This window comes from Miscanthus floridulus, chromosome 4 (genome assembly GCF_019320115.1).
Source record: "Miscanthus floridulus cultivar M001 chromosome 4, ASM1932011v1, whole genome shotgun sequence".
Lineage (NCBI taxonomy): Eukaryota > Viridiplantae > Streptophyta > Magnoliopsida > Poales > Poaceae > Miscanthus > Miscanthus floridulus.
In genome coordinates, this window is record NC_089583.1 from 76,172,679 (window position 1) to 76,195,373 (window position 22,695).

Consider the following 22,695-nt stretch of genomic DNA (forward strand, 5'->3'; position numbering starts at 1 on the left):
GGATTCATGAAACTTGTCCATATCCTTTTACACATGGTAAATATGCTTGGGAAAACAACATGGATTCAAATGAATTTCAATTCATATCTTTGTGAAAGGGTTGTCATCAATTACCAAAAAAGGGGAGATTGAAAGCTCTAGTTTGGTTTTGGTGAATTGATGAAACCCTAAGTGCTAACCTAGTTTATCAAAGTGATTATGAGATAGGTAGCACTACTCCAAGTGATGAAGCAATGGTGAAGATCATGATGATGGTGATGGCATGGTTATGATCAAATGCTTGGACTTGGAAAAGAAGAAAGAGAAAAACAAAAAGCTCAAGGCAAAGGTGAAACTTGATAGGAGCTTTTTTGTTTTGGTGATCGAGACACTTAGTGAGTGTGATCACATTTAGGATCGATAGTCGTACTATTAAGAGGGGTGAAACTTGTATTGAAATGCGGTTATTAAAGTGCCACTAGATGCTCTAACTCATTGCATATGCATTTAGGATCTAGTGGAGTGCTAACACCCTCAAAAACATTTTGTGAAAATATGCTACACATGTGCACAAGGTGATACACTTGGTGGTTGGCACATTTGAGCAAGTATAAAGAAGATAGAGTTGAAAAGGAGTTAGTCGCGCTGGTCACAGAGTGACCGAACACATCCGAAATTGGGACCGGACACGTTCGGTATTTTATCCAGTCTTGGGGTAGTCAGACAGAAGTGACCAGACACGTCCGATATTTGGACCTAAGGTGAGCAACTAAGTGAAAGTGACCGGACTCTGGCTCAGTGGAGTGACCGGACGCTGACGAGTTACTGTTCAGCATCAGGTCAAAGTGATATAGCCCGATGCAGGATTGTAGAGAGCGACCAGACGCATCCGGTCGCCACACCGGGCGTCCAGCGTGAACCAGCAAGTCTTGGGTTTTCAGCACAATAATTCATCAAACCCTGGGAGCGTCCGGTCCGGTGTGATCGGACGCGTTCGGTCGGCCCAGAGTGGCTCTAGGAGCTCTTTGGACTTGACCTGACGCTGCGTTTCCCTGGTCTGGTTGTTTTCTAACAGCGCGTCCGATCACGTAGTATTACTGTGCATAGAGATAGCCATTGGGCGCCAATGGCTAAACAATTTGAAAAGGACACATGGTGGTCAGGCTGCGACCGAATGCAGTGATGGGACGCGTCCGGTCACCACACTGGACGCGTCTAGTCGTCCCATAGTCAGCCCAATAATTGAGTCAATGGCTCTATTGTTTGGGGGTGTCTATAAATATTGTTTGGCCAGCTCTAACTCACTCTCTTGACCATTTGCATTGACATAGAAACCTTGTGAGCTTAGCCAAAGCCCTCCCATTCATCTCCATCTTTGATTCATCATCTTTGTGAGATTGGGAGAGAATCCAAGTGCATTGCTTGAGTATTTGCATCTAAAGGCACTTGGTATTCGTGTTTCGCGCGGGTTTGGCTTGTTACTCTTGGTGGTTGCTGCCACCTAGATGGCTTGGAGCAGCGAGGATCGTCGAGCGGAGGTTGGTGATTGTCTCTGGCTCCGATCGTGGTGATTGTGAGGGGTTCTTGACCTTTCCCCAGCGTAGAGCCAAAAGATACTCTAGTAAATTGCTAGTGGCTTGTGTGATCCTCATCTTGTGTTGGTTGCGCGGCACCCTATTGAGGGTTTGGTGTGTGATGCCAATTAGCGCGTGAACCTCCAAGTGAGTGAATCGCCACAACAAGGATTAGCTTGTCGGCAAGCAAGTGAACCTCGGAGAAAAAATCATTGTGTCTTGATTGTCTCATTGGTATTCACTCATTGATCACTTGCCACGGTGGTATACCTCTTTACCACTCTCTTGTATTTGATTATACATTCACTTGGATAGAGATAGTGGTAGTTAAGACTAGATAGTGTATCATTTAATTGTATTACTCTCACTAGGTTGATCACCTAGGTGTTTATTAGTGACGTAGCTTCGATGTGATATACTAGAGATCATAGAAAATAGAATTGGGTAGGTGGCTTGTAACCCCAAGTATAGTGCTAGCGCAAAATTCGCTTCGCCATCTTATTGACTAATCATTTATCTTAGTGTTGTTGTAGAAATTTTTAATAGACTATTCACCCCCCTCTAGCCATTAGGACCTTTCAACGCGACGCCAGAGACAAGTCCAGCGTCTGGTCGCAACTCAGTGCTCTTGGCTAGGGCTACGCCACCTCGGGTCAACTGACCGGACGCTCCAGGGGTGAGTCCGGTCACCTTGGAGCCAGAGTCCGGTCAGGTACCTTCACACCTTTTTGTTTTTCTAACTCCTCAACCTCTTCACCCTTGCTTTCAAGTTGCTAACCACAACGTGTGTTACTTATGTGCACGTGTGTTAGCATTTTTTCAAGCATTTTTCAAGGGTCAAATGTTAGCACACTAGGTCCCTAATGCATATGCAAGAATCATGTCACCTAGTGGCACTTGATAACGGCTTAGCCAAAGATTTCTCCTCTTTATAGTACGGCTATCGATTCTAAACATACTCACATCCTCTATGGTGTCTTGAGTGCTAAAACAAAAACCTATTTAATATCTTTGCCTTGATCTCCTTGGTTTTTGTTTTTCTCTTTATTCTTTTCAAGTTGGAGCTTGATCACCATCATTACATGTCCATCTTCATCTCCATGGACTTCATCTTGCTCCACCACTTGGATTGGACCATCCTATCTAGTCATACACTTAGATGCAAGGATCAGTACATATGTTTCATCAATTATCCAAAACCAAACTAGGGATTTCATGTGGGATGGGCGCGCAGCAGCAGCGAGGCGGAGTGGCCGCGCAACGTCCGGATGGGAAGGCTGCGCTTGGAGAAGGCCGCCGCATTGGAGAAGGCCAGCGACGGGCGGATGGCGCGATGGATGCACCCTCGGCGGTCACATGCATGCGGCAGTGGGGAAAGAAAATGTTGCTGTGTTTTTTATTTTTTTGAGAAACTGCGCCGTACTGAAGGTGGAGCGGAGGAGGTCAATTGAGCCGATCATTGGACAGGCCCGAGAACGAGCTGTCCGGAAGGAACACGCCTAGACGGACGAGCCGTCTGGACGGAACACACCTGGACGGACGCCCGTGTGCCGGCATTATCGTATAAAAAACACGACCGATGAGAGATGCCCCCTATCGTTTTCATTAAGACCAAGCGACTCGTCCCGACCGCGAAAAGAACCCCCGAACTCTGGCTGCGCCAGCGAGGCGGATTTTTATTGTGTAGCACCTAGCATTCGAGCCCTAGGTGGGTGGCACCTCTACCGGATGTCCTACCACTGAGCTACAAGCCCATCTGCAATTTGTTGTTTTTATAGTATTGTCATTTCATGATTTCTCATTTCTTAGAAAAATTAAGTCTTGCACACTTAGTTAAAAGGAGTCACTAAGCACTATACTTGCCAAATAGCAGTTTAATCCGCTTAAACACCATGTAAGCTCTACATGATGGTAAGCCGTTTCAGTTTAATCGTTTGTTTATCTTGTTTAATTGACCATTTAGCCTATCTAATTGATCGTTTAGCTTGAATAATAACTAAATGGTAAGTGATTAATTGTTTACTATTTAGCGTTTAGAAAAACATTGTACAGCAAAATAAACTGCAATTCACATGTAAAGCTAACGTCTTAGTGCCCAAATTCCTCGCGAGTACTTTTTCAACGGAATTGCCATATTTTAGGTGCATGACAATTAACCGGTACAATTAAAAAGACAACACACAGTACAGCCAAACAATGTTTTATAATTTGGGACGGAGAAAATACTTTGTTTTCTCGCTACTATTATAGACATGAAAAATTATAAAAGCAGAACAAAGAGAACCATAACTGTATTCATGATCAATTGGTCATTGCACTGCGGAATATATCCGGTGGCCGTTGAAGAGCAAATGTAGAAATGATCGCAAAAAGAAAAAAAAATAATAGGCAAAATGTAGAAATCAGCGCTCTTGACTCGTGGGAGTGAGCGCCGAGCACCGGCTGCTCAGTCATGACGTCATCTTATGGTAGAACAACCCCGTAGTCAAATACGGCAGATTGCCGCGGCCCCAATGCCCCCATGCCGCCCTCCTCTCCGTCTCTCTGTCTCCTCTTCTCCCGCCGCCGCCCTACCGCTCCGCACCGCCATCTCCGCCGCCGCCACAGCCTCTCCACCTCCGGCCCCGCCGCGGCCGCTGCCATTCCACCTCCCTCCCACAACCGCGCCGCGCACCTCGCCGCCGCCGTCCACGGCGCGGTCGCGGCCAAGAACTTCGCGCACGCCATCCGTTTGACGAAATCCCTCGTCCAGGTGTCCTCTTCCTTCCCCGGGCGGAGTTCTGCTGCCACAACCGCCGGGGCCGGCGCCGCATTCGCGGCTCTCTCCTCCACCTCCACCTCCCCTGCCCCCGCCCTCGGCGTGCTCGTCATCGCCCTCTCCCAGATGGAGCTGCTCGACGAGGCCCTGTACGTGTTCCGGCGCTTGTGGACGCTGCCGGCGCTGCCCGCGTGCAACGCGGTCCTGGACGGACTCGTGAAAGCACGCAGGTCTGGGTGCGCCTGGGAGTTGTTCGACGAAATGCTTAGACGGGGGATGGTGCCCAGTGTGGTCACGTACAATACTCTTATCAATGCATGCCGTTACCAGGGTGCTGTGGCGAAGGCTCAGGAGATGTGGGATCAGATGGTGGCACGGCAGATTGATCCGAATGTGGTCACATACACGACGATGATATGTGTGCTTTGTGAAGAGGGCTGCATTGGTGATGCTGAGCGGTTGTTTGGCGCTATGAAGGAAGCAGGGATGCAGCCTAATCAGTATACATACAATGTGCTGATGAGCGGTCACTGTCTGAGAGATGATGTCAACAGTGCATTTGTGTTGTACCAGGAATTGCTGAATAGTGACCTCATTCCAAATGCTGTTGTCTTTACAACCCTGATTGACGGTTTCTGTAAAGCGATGAGGTTTAGTGAAGCAAAAGATATGTTCCTTGACATGCCCAGGTTTGGGGTTGCTCCTACCGTTCCTGTGTACAACAGTTTGATGGATGGAGCTTTCAGGTCTGGAAATGCACAAGAAGCATTGTCACTTTATCAGGAGATGACTCGCTTAGGTTTGTGCCCAGATGAGTTCACCTGCAGCATTGTTGTGAGAGGCCTTTGTGACGGAGGGCAAATGCAGGTAGCGGCCAGGTTTCTTGAAGGTGTGAGGGAAGATGGTGCTAATCTGAATGCAGCTGCTTACAATGCACTGATTGATGAGTACTGCAGGAATGGGAATTTGGAGGAAGCGCTAGCAACATGCACTAGAATGACTGAGGTTGGAATTGAGCCCAATGTGGTGTCATACTCCTCCTTGATAGACGGGCATTCAAAACTAGGGAAGATGCAAATAGCAATGGCTATATACACTGAGATGGTGGCTAAAGGGATCGAGCCTAATGTGGTCACATACACTGCTCTTATTCATGGCCATGCCAAGAATGGTGGCATAGATGCTGCTTTTCGTTTCCACAAGGAAATGATAGAGAATGGTATTTCACCTAATGCTATTACAGTGTCAGTTCTTGTTGATTGTCTGTGCAGAGAGAATAGGGTTCAGGATGCAGTCAGGTTTGTGATGGAGCACTCAGGGATAAAGTACAGTGATATTCATTCTTTCTTCTCAAACTTTACAACTGAAGAAGACCCTTTAATTCCAAACAGTGTGATATATATGACCTTGATATATGGCCTGTATTTAGACGGCCAACACTATGAAGCTGGCAAGCTTTTCTCCTACATGAGAAGATCAGGTATGATGCCTGATAGCTTCACCTATACACTACTGATACGAGGGCAGTGCATGCTTGGCTATGTCTTGAATGCCATGATGCTCTATGCTGATATGATGAAGGTTGGTGTTAAACCAATGAGGTACAAGATAGTCTGCCCTGAGATTTGGTCATGGGCACCACTGAATGACCCCCAAACTGTTGTAAGTTAAGAATTGGCTTCTACATACTTGAGATTTTCAGAGCAAAAGCGAGTTCACAGGTTGTGGAACCTTTCAGCTTGTCACAGACTTGGTCATCAATATAAAGGGCGTACCCAGTGCAGAGAGCTCCCGCTCTGTGCGGGGTCTGGGGAAGGGTGTTAGTGGCAAGCCTTGCCCTCGCCTGTGCAATGCGAGGAGACCGCGACTCGAACCCGGGACCTTCCGGTCACAAGCGGTAAGACTCTACCGCTTGCACCAGGCCTGACCCTTCAGACTCAGTCATCAATATGACGCACCATTTTGCTGAAAAAATTGCAAAAATGACACTCGAAAGATTGACTCCTCGATTATGATGACACTCGGGTGGATGACAAGTGGGTCCATCTGTGTTTATGAATGTGGGTCCAGTGTCAAATCTGCAAACGACCGATGTTTCGAGTCCCATGTTAACATTGAAAGTTTGCTGTTTGGAAAGCCCTCTGCTTATTGACCTTGTTCTCAAGACGGATGAAAATTTGAAGCCACTGGATTTGATTTTTTGCTGCCATTTTGTGGTACAGGCTCTGAATTTTGTGGTACAGGTTCTGAATGAAAAGAGCATATTCCTTTCCTGTGACATTATGAGCAACAATGCTGATTAACAGGAACTAGAGAAGATGGTTGTGATGAGGGTTGAAGCCAAACCATTGCAAATGACATATGCACAAGCCCATCATGCACACGCAGCTGGTTGCTAAACTGGGACTAGCTCTCCACTAGGGATGACCCTGGCTTGTCTGAAGAAGGATGTACATGTAGATGCAAGTATACAACATATGCTGCACTTGCAGAGATTTATTATGGCCTTTCTCGTTTTGATGTGGGTTGACATGGATTGAGAGGGATTGGCAGGGAATTGAACTATATTCCTTGCCATTTCCTGCCAACCCCTGCGCAACAAAAAGGCCTCATAGATATTGTACAGGTTTTAGTCAAGTTTGTCGGCATATGCACTAGAGAGGACGTCCAACCTGTAGTTAGGTGGATGTTAATTTAACTGTTCACCTGATGCGACCATCAGTGATGAACTGATGATCATGTATTCTTTTAAATGTTGATGATGATTTAATTTCCCCAATTTTCTTTTACTTATTATGTGATTATGTCACAGAAATGTGCACGCCATTTACCATGCATTTCTTGTTAACAGTGTCAGAAGGGATTTCTTTCATTAGCACTATTGGACAAATAGCATTACTAGAAACAATATCTAGGACTCCCAAAAAATAATTTTACCATTGTCACCGACTAAACCAAGATCCTTGAGTCTTCTTTCCTGGTAGTACTCTAGGCCATCTAATTCCTCCTCCCTCTGTTTAAAAATATTATCAATGTGCTGGAGTACTTTCTTTTCACCGGCCCTTACTCCAATTGCAATTGTAAGTCTTGGCTGCAAATTCTCTCTTTCCGATAGTTCTTCATCCTGAATATTACACACATGTTTCATAAGATTAATTAAGATAAAAAGATTAAGGAAAAGAATAGCTACATCTAGTCAATAGGTAAACCTCTTCTATTGTGGTATGGTAGGCAGCAAGGGCTGATTTGCAGGCATCTCGCATGACCTGACATATTGATTCCTCATTGTCAGGACTCAATGGCAGTTCAAGGTGGCCCCAAACCGAATTCCTGAAGAGTGCTTCCAAGAGAAATGCATCTGTTCCGCCAATGCAAAGTAATCGCAGGTAAGGGAGCATTTGAGGAGGAAGGGGTTCGTCAAGGATTATATCAAAATATGCAGTTTCCCCCAGTCCGTTTAACTCTGCAATGTCAAGCTTGTTTTCATAAAATGGATCAGATTCAGAGATTTCCAGGGTCACAGTATATGAATCCCTTGATGGATTTGATTCCACAAACCCATAGTCAAGTGCCAGTTCAGCATTACTCTTGTCCAGATCATACTGGATATACATCTGTCAATGCAAATCCCAGTGCTCAGTTATAAATTGCACATTTTTAGCTTATCACTTGAAGCATCCAGTATGACATATAAATGCTTAAAGCCACAAAAACAATGCACCTAGTGCAGAAAAAAATCGAACTTCATCTGTACCTGCTGTCCAGATTTAACATCCACTGGTGTTCGCAAGGAGAACATGAGTTCCCTTCCAAAAAGACCCTTTCCTTTGATCTCCCAACTTGATCCTTCTGAGGTGATATCAGGACTGTGATTAACCTGATTTGCCAAGAAAGTCAAACAATTTTAAAGAATGCATTTCCAACATTCAAATAAGGCACTCTCTGATGGAAAATATGGAATATTTTTGGACATGTTAACTTAATCATAGAAATTACAAGGACCATGTAGCAACAATAAGTAAGAATCATAGCCTGTTGGATTAGAATTTAGAAAACACCAATATCGATTGCATTTTGAGAACTTACCAAATCAGCAAATGGTACGAGAGCAAGCTTATCTCCACGGAGCTCTGGAAACACCCTTGATCTTAGTATTCCAAATGCCCATAGGAAATCATCAAATGTTATGCTACCAGGGAAGAGGTCCTTATTTGTGCTTATGATCTCTGCTTGAACACTATCAAATTCGCTTTGCACATACTCTTTCACACCCACTGTGGTGCTTAGCAACTGTGTTCCTGCAAGTGACAGAAGTAGCATAAAAGTTACCGACAAATCCCGCACACAATTGACATGAACTTTTTTTTGCATTACATCGCACACTGACCTTGTATCTCTAGGAGCTCTTCTTCAGACCTGCACTGGAGGCACCAAGCGCCACTCAAACATCAGAATGAGAATAGCTCAGAAGCAGTTCGCCAAACACAAAATAGAGCGATCGGCGTCAGCCCACTCACCAGAAGATGGTGGAGTCCGTCTGGCGCGGGAGGATGGCCAGGTAGGGCGCCCACGGCGAGTCCGCCCCGCGCGCGACCTCACTGAGAAGCAGCAGCGCGACGGCGACCCAGGGCCGGAGGCCCCCGCCGCCGCCGCAGGCGCGGCCGATGTCGGAGGCCGCGACGGCGTCGGCGTCCATCCAGAGCTTCTTGGGCACCTCCGCGACGACCTCCCCGCGGGGCAGATCCCGCGCCGCCACGAGGCCGAGGCCCTCCAGCACGGCGGCTGGAAAGGCTTTTCCTCCATCGCCCACGCTATGAGAGGCGAGCCACCGCCGGAAGTCCTCCAGCGCGGACACTGTCGCGGTAGTGCTGGCTGCCGCGCGGGGGAGCAGCCGACTGTGGGGCCTCGATGGCTTCGTGGGGAGGCGGAGGCGAGGAGAGTTGGGCAGACGCTGCAGGGGTAGGAGGTGGTGGTGGAGCGTGGCCATGACGCGGTGGCGCGCGGCAAGGAGGCGGAGGCGGAGAGGTGGGGATCCCCCGATGGAGGGGATTGTGGTTTGGGCGACGATGACCGTTGGTTTCCATATCGGCATATCCATAGTTTTTTTTTTTTTTTTGTTACTATGGCGGGAGTGGATATGATCAGCGGTGAGATAGCCGACCGAGGCCGTGCCAAAAGGCGTTTCCCCCCTAGCAAACACGAGGTTATTATCCTGCAGATGTTCCACGAATTATCTCAAATTTTAAAATGATTCAAGAATGCTCATAATATGAGTAGATGATTAGTTCTTTGTACAGTGCTAGAACACAATTGAGATGCGTCGTTCAGCGACATTACGCAATTTAGATACTCCGTCCGATCAGAATGGCAGCTTTTAGCTTTACCTTAAGTTAAACTTCTCCAATTTTAATATTCTTAATAACTACAAATTCACACATGCACATCAATACATATTTCATGAATAAATAATAAAATTATAATAGGTGTTGATTTATTCTTATGTAAACTTGGTTAATGTTTGAGAAATTTGACAAAATTATTTTAACTACAATTTTGGACAGAGGAATCATAGAATAACATATTTATGATGATTTAAACCAAAATCCTTGAAAAGATAGAGATGTGGCGTAGGGTGTGTTTGGATATAGGCTCTAGTTGGCCAAGCTAAATTTTGGCCTTAGCCAAAATAGGGTATAACCAAAATTTATTCGTATATTAGATATATTTGGATAGTGGCCAAGCTAAAATATGGGCAGTGTTGCAAATGAGCATGTGGTCCGGTGGTCGGGCTGCTCAGTGAGACACTACCTACCAGGGTTGAAACCTTGATGTCGCACCTTTTACTGATTTTTTTCAGAAAAATTTAGGGTACACGCACGCGTGGGTACTGTACATTTCCCACACACTGGAGGCTAGAGAGCCTTCCCATCCATGCGCACGCATGTGCTTATGGCTTGGTTGATAGCTCTGCCAAATTTCACTACGAGTATGAGTATGATAACATGTGAGATACATATGTCAGTAAATTTATTTTATTTCTACCAAATTTCACTACGAATATGAGTATGACATGTGAAATCCGTATATTAGTAAATTTAATTTTTTTTGTCAAAATATAGTCAACTGAAGCCTTATTTTGTAGATTTTAATTACAAACAATATTTTTGTGTCAACGATTTGGAAATATGGTATATAATTTAAGATGTATTTTCATTTTCTACCAAATTTCACTACGAGTATGACATGTGAAATCCATATATTAGTAAATTTATTTTTTTTGTCAAAATATAGTCAACTGAAGCCTTATTTTGTAGATTTTAATTATAAACAATATTTTCGTGTCAACGATTTGGAAATATGATATACAATTTAAGATGTATTTTGATTTAAATAAAGATGTATGCCCTTAAAACCTTGAACTGCGTGCAACCATACATGTCCAAATGTCCCGCCAGCTCAGCCCTTTTCACGCAAAATGCCTTCACACGGAAAGCCAAAATTAGGCTGGCATTTTGCTCGCCCACGCCGCGCCTAGGATCGGCTTCCTAATGTAGTAATGTGCATAGGGAGGGCCAATTTTCCAAGGACAAACCAAACTTTGATTACAAAAGCAAATGGCTCCAATTTTCACTGGCGAGCCAAATTTTGGTATGGCGCGTGAGTGGCCAAAACCAAACACACGCCCCACTCAAAAACGAAGAGGGTGGACGAAGAGGGTATTATTACCACGATGTGGTACCGCGGTGGTGTCTGAAACATAAATGGCATGCACATGCTAAACCCCGACCCAGATAGGTATGCCGTATCAGATTATCAGTATCATATGTTAATTACAGCCAAACACCACATTCTTTTGTTTTGGCAAGTCCTTAGGGATGGGATGCGAATAGCCCAACACAAAGTACACAAGTCCAACGTTTATTAGAGAAGATGAGTAGTTTGCATTGCGTCTCATACAGCCTGATGATGCGGTCTCCCCAACCTGAATCACACTTCTGGATCAGTTCTTCCTTCCTTCGCAGAGGATAAAGTGATACCCATGCCTGCACAGGAAACACAGTGTCGTAGTAAGCAGCTGATAAAAGATGAGATACGATCAGTAGCCTTAACGAAGATGGTATTTTCAAGAGCATTCAGTGTTTTCCATATTTTCAAGCAGCATAAGAGCCTAGTCTCAAGTCCAGGATTTGTGGAATGGGCACTACTGCCAGGTTATTCAATAGGCCAACAATGGAAGAAAAACAGTGACAAAGGCATACGTGGACTTGAATGGTGCGCTAACAGCTCCCACAGGAGTGTTGAAAGCAACCTCCTGGAAAGGGCCAGCCATCTTGCCACGAGGGAACCAACCAAGGTCTCCACCTTTCTTCCCTGATGGGCATTCAGAATACTCTTGTGCTACCTGTAGTTTGAAAAAGAAAGTCAGGATGTGTTATCATCTTGGTACCTAATGGTATAAAAACTTCTGAGAAAATCTTCAAGAAAATAGTTAGTCAGATTGTAAATGGAAGAACAGAGTTTAAGTCCAATAACATATACGAGGTCAACAACAGAAATTTGATGTCAAATGCACCCCATTAAATAGCAGCTATAAGCATGCTCCAACCAGATCTCAAACTGAATCATTAAAAAAGTTCATCAACCTTTGAATAGGGAACATTCATAACTATTGGCCATTTTCAGTACTCTATGCAGATTCCAATCTCCAATTGGGCTTCCCAAGGTTGACAAGCCGGCGAATTTCAATTAGAGTTTACACCAGAACTGGCATTCCTAGTTCCAATAGAATAGTAAAATGCATGTGAAGATATAATAGCTGAAATAGCCTCGTAAACAAGTTTGCTACAAAATACCTTTGCACTGCAACTTCCTCATTGCTCTTGCACATAAACACAGATTTCCAAAGCTTTATAGGAACAAGAATATAAAACTAATTTGCAGTGATCTTAACTACAACTTGCCTTTGCTCCTTTCCAAGCAAAAGCTACTACCTCCGTCCCCAAAAGAATGCAACTATAGGTTGCGTGCCAGTTAAAGTGCTTCACATTTGTCCAAGTTTCTAGTAAATAGTATTCATATTTTTGGCTCCAATTCAATTTATTATGAAAATACATTTCGTAATTAATCTAATGGTATTTATTTGATATTATAAATATTTATACTTTTTTATCTATAATTGGTCAAACTTGATATACTAAAACATGACAGTGTTTCAGAATTGCATTCTTTTAGGGATAGAGGGAGTATTATGATAGCTCATCATTTGGACAGCAGTACCCAGACTAGTTCCCAGTAAGAAAATGGCTAAGCCAACAGCCAAGTACTACCCACTTGATTCTGAAATATAAGGTATCGGAGTTTGTTCTAAGTCAAACTATACTAGATTTGATCAAATTTATAGAAAAGAAGAATAATATTTACAACATCAAATAGCATCATTGGATATATTATAAAATATATTTTCATAAGTTTACATTTTGGATGTAATAGATGTTAATCCTCTTCTCTATAAACATGGTCAAACTTAGCATAGTTTGACTTAGGACAAACTCGGATCCCTTATATTTTAGGACGGAAGAAGTAGGTTGCCAACCACAATAAAATCACCCAAACCCTTTCATCAATACAATACACAAACATGCATCATTTAGATGCCAGCAAAAGCACCCCACCTTTAACTAATCACTGCCCATACACAACATCTATTCTCTGCACTTGCCATGAAACAAATGGACTTACGGCAGTCAGGATCTTATCAAAGTGCAACCAAAGATCATCAGCTCATTCAAAATCACAGGAAACTATCAGTGCAAGAAAACAGTGATGCAGACAGTTAACTGTATGTCATGAATAAGTACAAGGTCTGTAATTAATGTTATTAAACTCCCAAAGTCACAAAGTAACGAAGTCTAGTCAGTATCAATGTGCATAGTCGCTCACTACCCTTTTCATCTAAGCAAAGTAGCAAACCTAACTGTTCTTGAGCCTAGTTGAGTGAGCAGTGCCCATCAATCAAGCCCTTACCTTAGCAAACTCAGCAGGAGGGACTTTGTCCCCATTGCCCAGCCATCCATCCTGCAACTTCTTATAAGCTTCATTGATCTTCCCCTGCTTCTCACACAATACGTGCCTAGCTGCAGATGTAGGACAATATAATCATCAATCAGCTTTTGTTTGGTTACTTGCAACTGAAAAACAAAACATAGACATAACTAACGGCGATGCTAATTGCAACTCAATTTGACAACTTTTCCTATAAAACGAGAGAATCACAATCAGTTACGTTACGGATGGTCCATCCTACTGAAGACCTAAGGCACCTCCAAAAACGTGAGATCTGACCGTACAAGCTTTCACCTAATACCATACGAAATCCTCGCGCGCAATACATCCCGGCCAACGGAGAAGGAACGGTACCTTTGACGTAGGTGCAGGTGCCGAGTCCGTCAGCGGACTTGCCGCTCTTGCCCTTGCCTCCCTTGCCACCGCCATCGTCGCCGCCAGAGGAGCCGGCCGCCTGCTTGCCCTTCCCCTTGGCGTCCTTCCCCTTGGCGTCCTTCGGCTTCGAGTCCTTCCCCATCGGTGCAAGTGCAACTGCACAAGGTGGATCGGATTGGACAGGCCAAAACCCTACTTCCAAGTAAGATTTGGCTCAGATACGACGACTGACGACGACGACGGGAGGACGACGAAGATATCTGGACGGGACGGACAAGGGCCTTGGTGTAAAAGGCCTAATAGGGCCGTTTAATGGGCCGGTTCTTCCAGTTGGATGCATTGGGCTGAAATTGGACAAGTGCTCTTTCCTTCCTTTATATATGGCCAACGGGCCGGCCCAGCACGGCACGGCACGGGCCCGTGCCAACACGCCCCGATAGCCAACGGGCCAGCACGGCACGCCGTGCCTCACGGGCCGTGCCTCATAGGGCCACGGGCCTGGCCTTCGGCCCAGGCACGGCCCTATGGGCCGATTTCCTTACCGGGCCGGCCCGCGAAGCACGGCCAGAATCACGGGCCGTGCCAGGCCGCGATCTGTTACCCTTTGCATTCACAGAATCAAAGTTTCACAAACAGATAACAGTCCACAGTTTCATAATTCATACATTCACAGTTCACATCAATACATCATCACAGTTTCTTACATTCACAAAATCAAAGTCCAAAACTTGTCCAATACAGTCACATTTTCATACATTCACAGAATCGAAGTCGAAATGTCCGATACATTCACAGATCATAGTTTCATACATTCACTGATTCACAGAATCAAAGTCTAAAGTCGACAGACAACAGAAATAACCAAAATGAGCTGTTTAGTACAATGTTGCCTCATTAAAAACCTTTCTAGGTAAAACTCACCCTTGTGAAAAACCCTAAAAAGAAAAAAAGAGAGTGCAACCAGCTCTTAATTAACCATTGTTCAAATGATAGACAGGTCTTTCACAGTCACATACACCCTTTCACAGTCACAGATCACACACACAGACACACTCAGGAGGCAAGTCTCAATCTCAGTACCTCACTAAGTACCAGGAGCACCACTAGCAGGTCCATCTTCATCAAGGTACAAGTTCTGGAATGAGTCTTTAAGTTCTTGGTTGTCAACAGCATATTGTTCCCTTTTTTCTCCTAACTTCTAGTCCTTTAAGCAGGTCAGCATCTCCACAGTCTCTGGTGACAAGCGCTGCCGCCGTTCCTCAATTATCCTACCTATCAAACTGAAACAAGACTCTGAAGACACAGTAGATACAAAAACTGATAGGATATCTCTAGCCATTATAGACAGGATTGGAAAGGTTAGCCTGTGGTCACGTCACCATAGAAGTAGGTCAAAATTATCCTCATAAAAAGTGGCATTGTCACTGTCTAAGTAAGCTGATAGCTCAGAAACAGTAGAAGTAGATGAAGATGAAGTGGCAGGGAGAGGGGAAGGACCAACAACACCTGATCCACGGCCAAAGATTCTTCCCCAGGCCTGCTTTTCTTACCTGTATGATGTGATGGTTGTGCAACCCTTTGAGACCTAGCTGCACCAAACTTGCTCACATATTTGTTAAATAGTTTATACAATTCAGTTTTGATATCAGCATAGTATGAACTGTACTCAGAACTAGTGTATTCACCAAGTAATTGCAGCACATTAAAGAAACCTCTCATCTTAGCCCTAGGATCAAGAATGAATGCATATGAATATAACAGAGGTATGTCCTACCAATATTTAAGGAACTTAAGCTTCATAGGTAATACAATAGCTCTTAGATTATGATCTTTTTCACATGCATGCAAATGAGAAGCAATCTCTAGGATATGGTGCAGAACAAGTGGACTTATAGGATAATAAACACCAGACAGTACAATAGTAGAGTCATAGAAGAGTTCCAGGAACTCTAGTAACTTCTCAGCAAATACCAATGATTTGTAGTCAACAATTGTGAACCATAATGAGAACTAATGAACATAGAAAAGACATTCTTGTATGGAACCAAGTGTTTAAGCATCAGGTAAGTCGAATTCCATCTAACATCCATATCCAAGCCAAACTTTATAGGTCTAATACCCTTAGCATTACAGTATTCCTTGAACAATGTAATTCTTTGATTAGAGGAATTTAAGAAGTTAATTGCAGTTCTAAAATCTTCTATGTAAGGTTTCAACCTCTTTAAGCTAGATTTTACAATGAGATTAATGATATGACAAGCACAACGTTGATGTATAAGACTGTACTTACGGTTACTAGGATCCAAAGGATCAGGACCCAAGTAACAAGCAAATAGTGGTGTCAAAGTGTTCATAGCCCTAGCATTAGAAGAAGCATTATCTAGAGTGACAGAGAAAATCTTGTCAATCAGACAATACTCTTCAACCACAACAGTAATTCTTTCAGCAATATTTTCACCAGAATGTTTAACCTCAATCAGCCTAAGACCAATAACCATTTTCTATAACTCCCAATCAACATTCACATAGTGAGCAACAACACTAATATAGTCATCCTTAGCATTACCAAACCAAATGTCTAAAGTCAAAGCAACAGAAGAAGTAGCACGCAACACAAAATTCTTAAGCTTATCACGACGTTCAGTAAACAGATTATGAAGATCTCTAGTGGCGGTCTGTCTAAAAAACCTTAGCAAACCTAGAGTTATGAGCAAGAACAATGTAATCCTCCCATGCCTGTGACTCACCTATACCTAATGGAAGGTCAAGCCTAGCAATCAAACTACACAACTTAGAGTGAGCAACAGTAGGATTGTAGTCCCAGTCATGCACAGATCCATTAGGATTGTAAGAAGCCTAGACTGAACTCTAGCAGCATGATCAACTTTTTTCCTACAAGATTTCTAATGCCTAATCAAATGGCCAGTGCTAGCAGAAGATCTAGCAGACAATCTACTCTTACACATTTTACAGATAGCAGCTGTTCGTACCTTTTGACCATTCACAGTCTCATAGATCTCATCAAAATCAACCTAGACACCAGATTACGCTTACCAAGACATGAGGTACCATCTATGCTGTTGGAGCCGACCGGTGTCCCTATCGCCATCACCGACGGCGCCGGCTCCACCCCTCCACCACCATCGCCACTGTCTAGATCGATCGGAGCAGAGCCGCTACCGACATCGATACCCCAACAATGCAGCAGTGTCGTCATGGATGTTGTCGTCGTCCTCTGGGAGCAGCCCTGCCGCGATCAGGTCATCGTTGCCGGTGAGTGGATAGACGACATCATCGTCATCCACCATGCCGACCTTGATCATGGATGGCTTATCTCTAGCACCGTTCCTCAATGGTGCACGCGGCTACCATGCCCGGTCTATGGCATAGGAAGAGGATGACGAGGCATTGGCAACCAACCTATACGGAGGAGAAAAATAGAGTTAGAAAGATAGAGAAATAGAGGTACAGATCTAGAGTCAGTGGAAGAGACACAAGAGGTGGAGAAGATAGATCTAGGGTTAGGGTTAGGGTTAGCGGAGTACCTGCACAACCAAAGCCCGGTGCCAGAGATGACAAGGGCCACCCAAAGGAGAGAGACCGATTAGAAACGATGGCGAACGGTGGAGGAGGGATGGACGAGAACACAGTCACGAACTCACATAGTTCACCGAGAGCGAGAGAAGAGAGAGGGAGAAGGGAGGAGAGGTAGATCGAGGTCACTGGAGTCAGGGATGACGGACGAGATTAGTAGATCATGAGAGAGAGCTCAGATTCACTAGATCATGGATACGGCCAATGTAGGCGAGAGAGAGAGAGCAAAGATTGTGCCGCGATGAGCCGACGAGCAAGTGGGGATTAGGGTTTGGGTTCGGAGCGGACTGCGGAGCCGGCCGCCGGTGAGGCCAAGGTGACTAGGCGAGCGGGGCTCGACTGTGCGGCGATGAGCGAGTGGGGAACTAGGGATTAGGGTTAGGGTTTGGAGCGGAGAGCGGAGTAGACGAGGAGGCGAGGTGACTGCTGACTATGGAGCGGGTGAGGAGAGGTGAGGACTGAGGAGGCGAGGCGACGGGGGCCAGGGGGAGCCGCTTGCCCGCTTATATGTGGGGGCGGGGGCAGGGACAGGGCATGCCACGGGGGGGCACTGGCAGGCCGGGCCGCAAGTGGGCCGGCTGCTCTGTAGTAGGCCGTGCCATGTCGGCCCACATGCCTGGGGTCAGGCCTAGGCATGGCCTACTGCTCCAGGCCAGGCCAGCCCGACCCTGCTAGCCTCCGTGCTAGGCCGTGCTTGGGTCGGGCCAAAAAACGGGTCTTAGGCTGGGCCGACGGGATCGGGCTGCATGGCCTATTATACCTTCCTTAACATGCCTTCCTCTCCATTTTGGAGATGGAAGGGCTAGCGCATGTTCAAACATTGCTCTAGAGCCCGCATAGCGCTCATCCGCAGCCTCGTGCCTCTTTCTCTAAAAAAGCCTCGTGCCTCGCTAGGCGATGTGGCCTATCCGCATCCGTAGGCCAACATGGACCCCTGCTCCTCTACCGTTGTCTTATGCCCAACTTAAGCACCTAGAAGGGGAAAGACCTAGAGGGCTGTGCTGGACCTTGCTGGCGATGCTAGAGGCGGAGGAGACACCGAGGCGAGGCAATAGTAGGCTAGGAGGAAGATGCAGCACGCGATCTACTTTTAAAATATCCGGGTGCAATACTTACAACATATGTCTTAAGACTGATGAGCTTGAAACATGCGTCTGAAAACACTTTGCAAAAACATCAAAAAACCCTTGAAACCATTGTAAATGTATGCAACATTCAAATAAAACACTTACAACATATGCACGAAAACATATGCAACATCTAGATAAGCACACTTGCAACATATGTCTGAAAAATCAGAAGAAACATTGAGAATAAAAGTTTGCAACATACGTGTACAACCATTGCAACATATGCAATATCCCGATTTACTTTTGCAACATCCATATGAAACACTTGCAACATACATATGAAATATCTAAAACACTTGAAACATGCACTTTGCAACATGGGGGAGCCCAGGGCCGGTCAAATCCAACCGTTGGGGTCAGAGCCAGCGATGAGCAATAGCGCTCAAGCAGCACCAGCACAAGCGGCGGTGCGAGCACCACCACCACCGCGCCACTAGCATCAGGCTTGGGTGTGGCATAAGGCCGTGGTTATGTGAGGACAGGGTGCTAGCGGTCCCTGACACTGACGGCATCCGTAGGACATGTGGCAATAGTGACCTAGCATGCATAGTGTGGTTGAGATGGGCACAACCCTTGGGGCATAACATCCACTCAGGCTTTTCCAAGGACTCCCTACTACCCGAGGCTAACTTTTCCCTGGTGTTCTTCTTTCCTTCCCTTCCTTGTCCACAATATGCGCCAACCTTTGTATGAACTAAGATCGCAACATACATGCTTCCTCTAAAACCACATCCTCTTGTTCACTTTGAGCGAACACAATTTTATTAACCCGTTGTGGATTTCCTGTTTGGAACACCCAAATATTTCTAAGAAGAATATTTATATCAAAAGCGGTATGGCGGTGTAACTTGGTAAAGTTACTTGGTCAACAACCTTGATACCAGCATGTGCCGTGCGGCGTCACCATGTGGCAGTTGTTCCATAGGGGCCCTCGGTTTCATCGCGGCACCATAAGCTATTAACCAGGTAACTACTACCAACTTGCACGCAATGAAGGCGGTGGGGGCGTAGACCACAGAGTCAGAGGAGTATTGTAAGGGAAGATTCAAACAACAAGGGTTCCTTTCGCAACAAGGGACAAGAAATTCAAACCCCACAATAGATTTGATTTAAAGAGATTCAAGTGTTCTGCTAGGACATCCACAATTAGTTGATACAATGGTCTCTGTTATCCAACCATGACTGTTCGCTTGCATCTGAATGACTGCATCTCTTATAACCCACTTATCATCGTCCTTGAAAACCCTAAGCATGTCTAACGAGACCAAGTGTTCTGAAATTTGTCCTCAAGTGTTTTGCCGCACTGGCATGCGCTTCGGCAAGCTGCACCTAGAGCATCTTGGAGAAGATCTCAGCTTCCTTAGCTCGTCGGAGGCACTTCCTCAGCTCCGAGGCTTGCCGGTCATACTGCTCATCTAGAGCAAGTAGGTACATGGTCAAGTGTACCATGGTTGGACTGTCTTCTTATGCATTCTGCCCTTACAAAGCCTCCATACGAGCCATCCATGCCCATCAATTCTTTTCCAAAGGTGGAAAGAACCTCATAGGGGGTATGAGCAATAGGCTCTTCATAGATCTGACAAAGGTACTGCAAGGCTTTGTGGGCCACAACTTGGTAGGTGTCAATGAAGCGAAACCAGTTGCGGTCACATTCCAGGCCTCAGTGATGTCAGAAAACTCCTCACTCTTCCCAATGTAGATGGTCACTTCACATCGCTTAGTGCCATGCTTTTCATACTCACGACCCTCATACTCAGGACAATCTTTAACTCCGAGCTTTTGTAGGGTGACATACAAGATTTTGGGAAAACCCTGAGTGTTCAGGCAGTAACTACTAACCCAGGCTCCTGCCATCCCTAACGGTGGTTGCAAGGAAGGATTAAGCGAAAAGCTTGCTCAAAAGGAAAAGCTAGGCGAGCTAGAGTGCACCAAGTGATGGTACTAATGGCTAGGCCAGGCCATACTTATAATGGCAGAGCAGTCAGTGGTCTTGGCGTGGTCCACCAAGGTTGCTATGTGGGATCACTACAAATGAATCAACCAAATTTTTCGCGCATTTGAGGCGAGTGATGTCCAAGGCCATTACTGACTAGTATGACTACAAGGAAAGGGTCCGACAAGAGCATAGAAAAAGAGTACTAGGAGATGTGGGTCACGACAGGTGTGAACCACAGGTGAACATGGAGCACGAGCCACCGCTCAACAGTAACTCCTGAATAGGGACGAGTCAATCGTGCACAATATGACGCGCATGACATCTATGAAGGGCGCATCTACCAGCCATACGGTCACGACAACTAAGGCAATACTAGCGTGACTGACTTGAAGATTATGTACTACACAAGAGTCAGTCCACCAGAGAGAACCTAGTTAAACCTATTCTAGATACTTAACAATAACAATAGGGCTACTTATATACTTCGTATGCAAACGCCCTAACTTTCCACAAAAATAGGTTATCAAATTTTAGTTTAGAAAAGGATTTTGAAGCTTTATTTCCTCATTTATGCTATGATACCACCTATGGCAGAACTACCTGAAATAACTTACTTACAGAGGCACTTGTCTTCCACTAGCGTGCAAGCACCACCACTACCTCGCCACTAGCATCGGGCTTGGCTCGGCCAGGCGGGCAGCGCGCATGACGGGAGGGAGTGGGTGGCGCGCGCTGGGTGGAGCGAGCACCATTAGCATTAGTACCAGCTACGGGGCATGAGCACCATAGGTTGAGAGGAAGGATGGTGGCATGCGAATAGCCACCACGACGAAGCAGTAGCGGCACGCATCGGTGGTGCTAGGAATGTGGGAACTTGATGAGTGGAGGGTGGGATTTTCATTCTAGAGAGTGGACAATGACCGAATGATTTTCCAATAATTAAATACGAGCATAATGGAACACACTTGTTGAGCCATTCAGGACAGCATCGTGGCCCACGGCAACATCATCATTCAGAAGATCGAATGCCCACCCCTAAGTATTTTTGTTTTGGAAACGCAAAGTGACAGGTTCATAAACCCGGGGTCTCTCGGGGATTGGCTTCCATGCTAAGGCTCGGCCCAAGTAGACAGCACGCAACTCATGGGACGATCGAAGAGTCTAAAACAATAGGCTAGAAGGGCGGTCCAGTCACCGATCGGAAGATCTAGCCGAGGAGGTACAACACTCGTTTATCGACTCCTTCGGCCCACCTCTTTGACCGGAGCGCTAACTTCGGCGCACCTCTTCGACTAGAGCACTCACTTCGGACTCTAGTCGCCTCTGATAGCCTCTCTGATCAAAAGGCTAGGCCCATGGACTACTTCTGACTCTAACCCCACATCTCCGATCGGGGTTCATAGAAGCCATGCTCACCGCTCTTCTCTGGCTGGCACAACCAGAGCCAATTAGGACCAACTGACTGGGGACGCCCACTCAGAAAGGACTAGGGAACAAACAGAGAAAGCCAGGCAGGGCACACAAATCAAACCACAATACCAAGGACCATACCTTGAACGCCTGCAGGAATAGTACTCTGCAACCTCCCTAACACATACAGTGTTGTAGGCGCCGATATTTTCTCTATAGTATTGTGGGCGCCATTGACTCCCATACGATAAGGCTCCCCCACGTGCCTCTAGGCATCGATAGTATTATGGGCGCCGGGATTTATCGTACCGAGTACACATGGTGAAACTCCTCGCATGCTTCTGGGCATCAACAATATATGCAGGTAGCAACATCTGCCATACCCAAACAAGACAATGGACCTCCCATGTGCATCTGACATCCAACAGTATTATGGGCACCTACCATCATCCTGTACCCATTAGCATGGGCAACAAGGCTAGAAGCATTCGTACTCTCTCCCTCTCACTTGTAAGGTCATCCCATTCATCTATAAAAGGGGATGTTCTCTCTCCCAATAGGGCCAGTTAACCCAGGTTGATTCAAGCTCAGTCCCTTTAGATTCATTGGATCAACCAAGTTCACTAGTCCACAACTGTAGAATTGCCAGGTTCGAACCTCAAGCACACTCTTGAACACTTAGCTCATAGTGAAGTTCCTGTCGCTCTCGGTCCTTCCGACCGGAGCCGACCGGACCTCTTGTATACCCCATCTTTCTTCTTCTCGTTTGTAACCCCACTACAGACTTCGAGCACCTGGGCTCAGGAATAAAGTTATCGACCGACTCAAACTAGACGTAGGGCACGTTGCCTAAACCAGTATAAACCCTGTGTCATT

The 22,695-nt window shown here is 45.6% G+C and overlaps 3 protein-coding genes across 3 annotated transcripts; 1 reads left to right on the forward strand and 2 right to left on the reverse strand.

Annotated features, from left to right (window-relative positions):
* The first annotated feature begins 3,869 nt into the window (after positions 1-3,869).
* LOC136549832 (pentatricopeptide repeat-containing protein At5g61400-like) lies at positions 3,870-7,133 on the forward strand. Its single transcript, XM_066541254.1, has one exon. It carries the CDS (start codon positions 4,075-4,077, stop codon positions 5,980-5,982), a length of 1,908 nt encoding a protein of 635 aa, XP_066397351.1. The 5' UTR covers positions 3,870-4,074; the 3' UTR covers positions 5,983-7,133.
* On the reverse strand, positions 7,129-9,381 carry LOC136549833 (fructose-bisphosphate aldolase-lysine N-methyltransferase, chloroplastic-like). Its single transcript, XM_066541255.1, has 6 exons — positions 8,829-9,381; positions 8,699-8,727; positions 8,398-8,609; positions 8,066-8,188; positions 7,521-7,925; positions 7,129-7,435 (listed from the first exon to the last, which is right to left on the reverse strand). Exons 1-6 carry the CDS (start codon positions 9,296-9,298, stop codon positions 7,223-7,225), a joined length of 1,452 nt encoding a protein of 483 aa, XP_066397352.1. The 5' UTR covers positions 9,299-9,381; the 3' UTR covers positions 7,129-7,222.
* Positions 9,382-11,101: 1,720 nt separating this feature from the next.
* LOC136551759 (uncharacterized) lies at positions 11,102-13,992 on the reverse strand. The gene is made up of 4 exons (XM_066543300.1): positions 13,729-13,992; positions 13,336-13,445; positions 11,571-11,713; positions 11,102-11,354 (listed from the first exon to the last, which is right to left on the reverse strand). The coding sequence occupies exons 1-4, from the start codon at positions 13,889-13,891 to the stop codon at positions 11,312-11,314; spliced, it is 459 nt and encodes a 152-aa protein (XP_066399397.1). The 5' UTR covers positions 13,892-13,992; the 3' UTR covers positions 11,102-11,311.
* Positions 13,993-22,695: the final 8,703 nt, after the last annotated feature.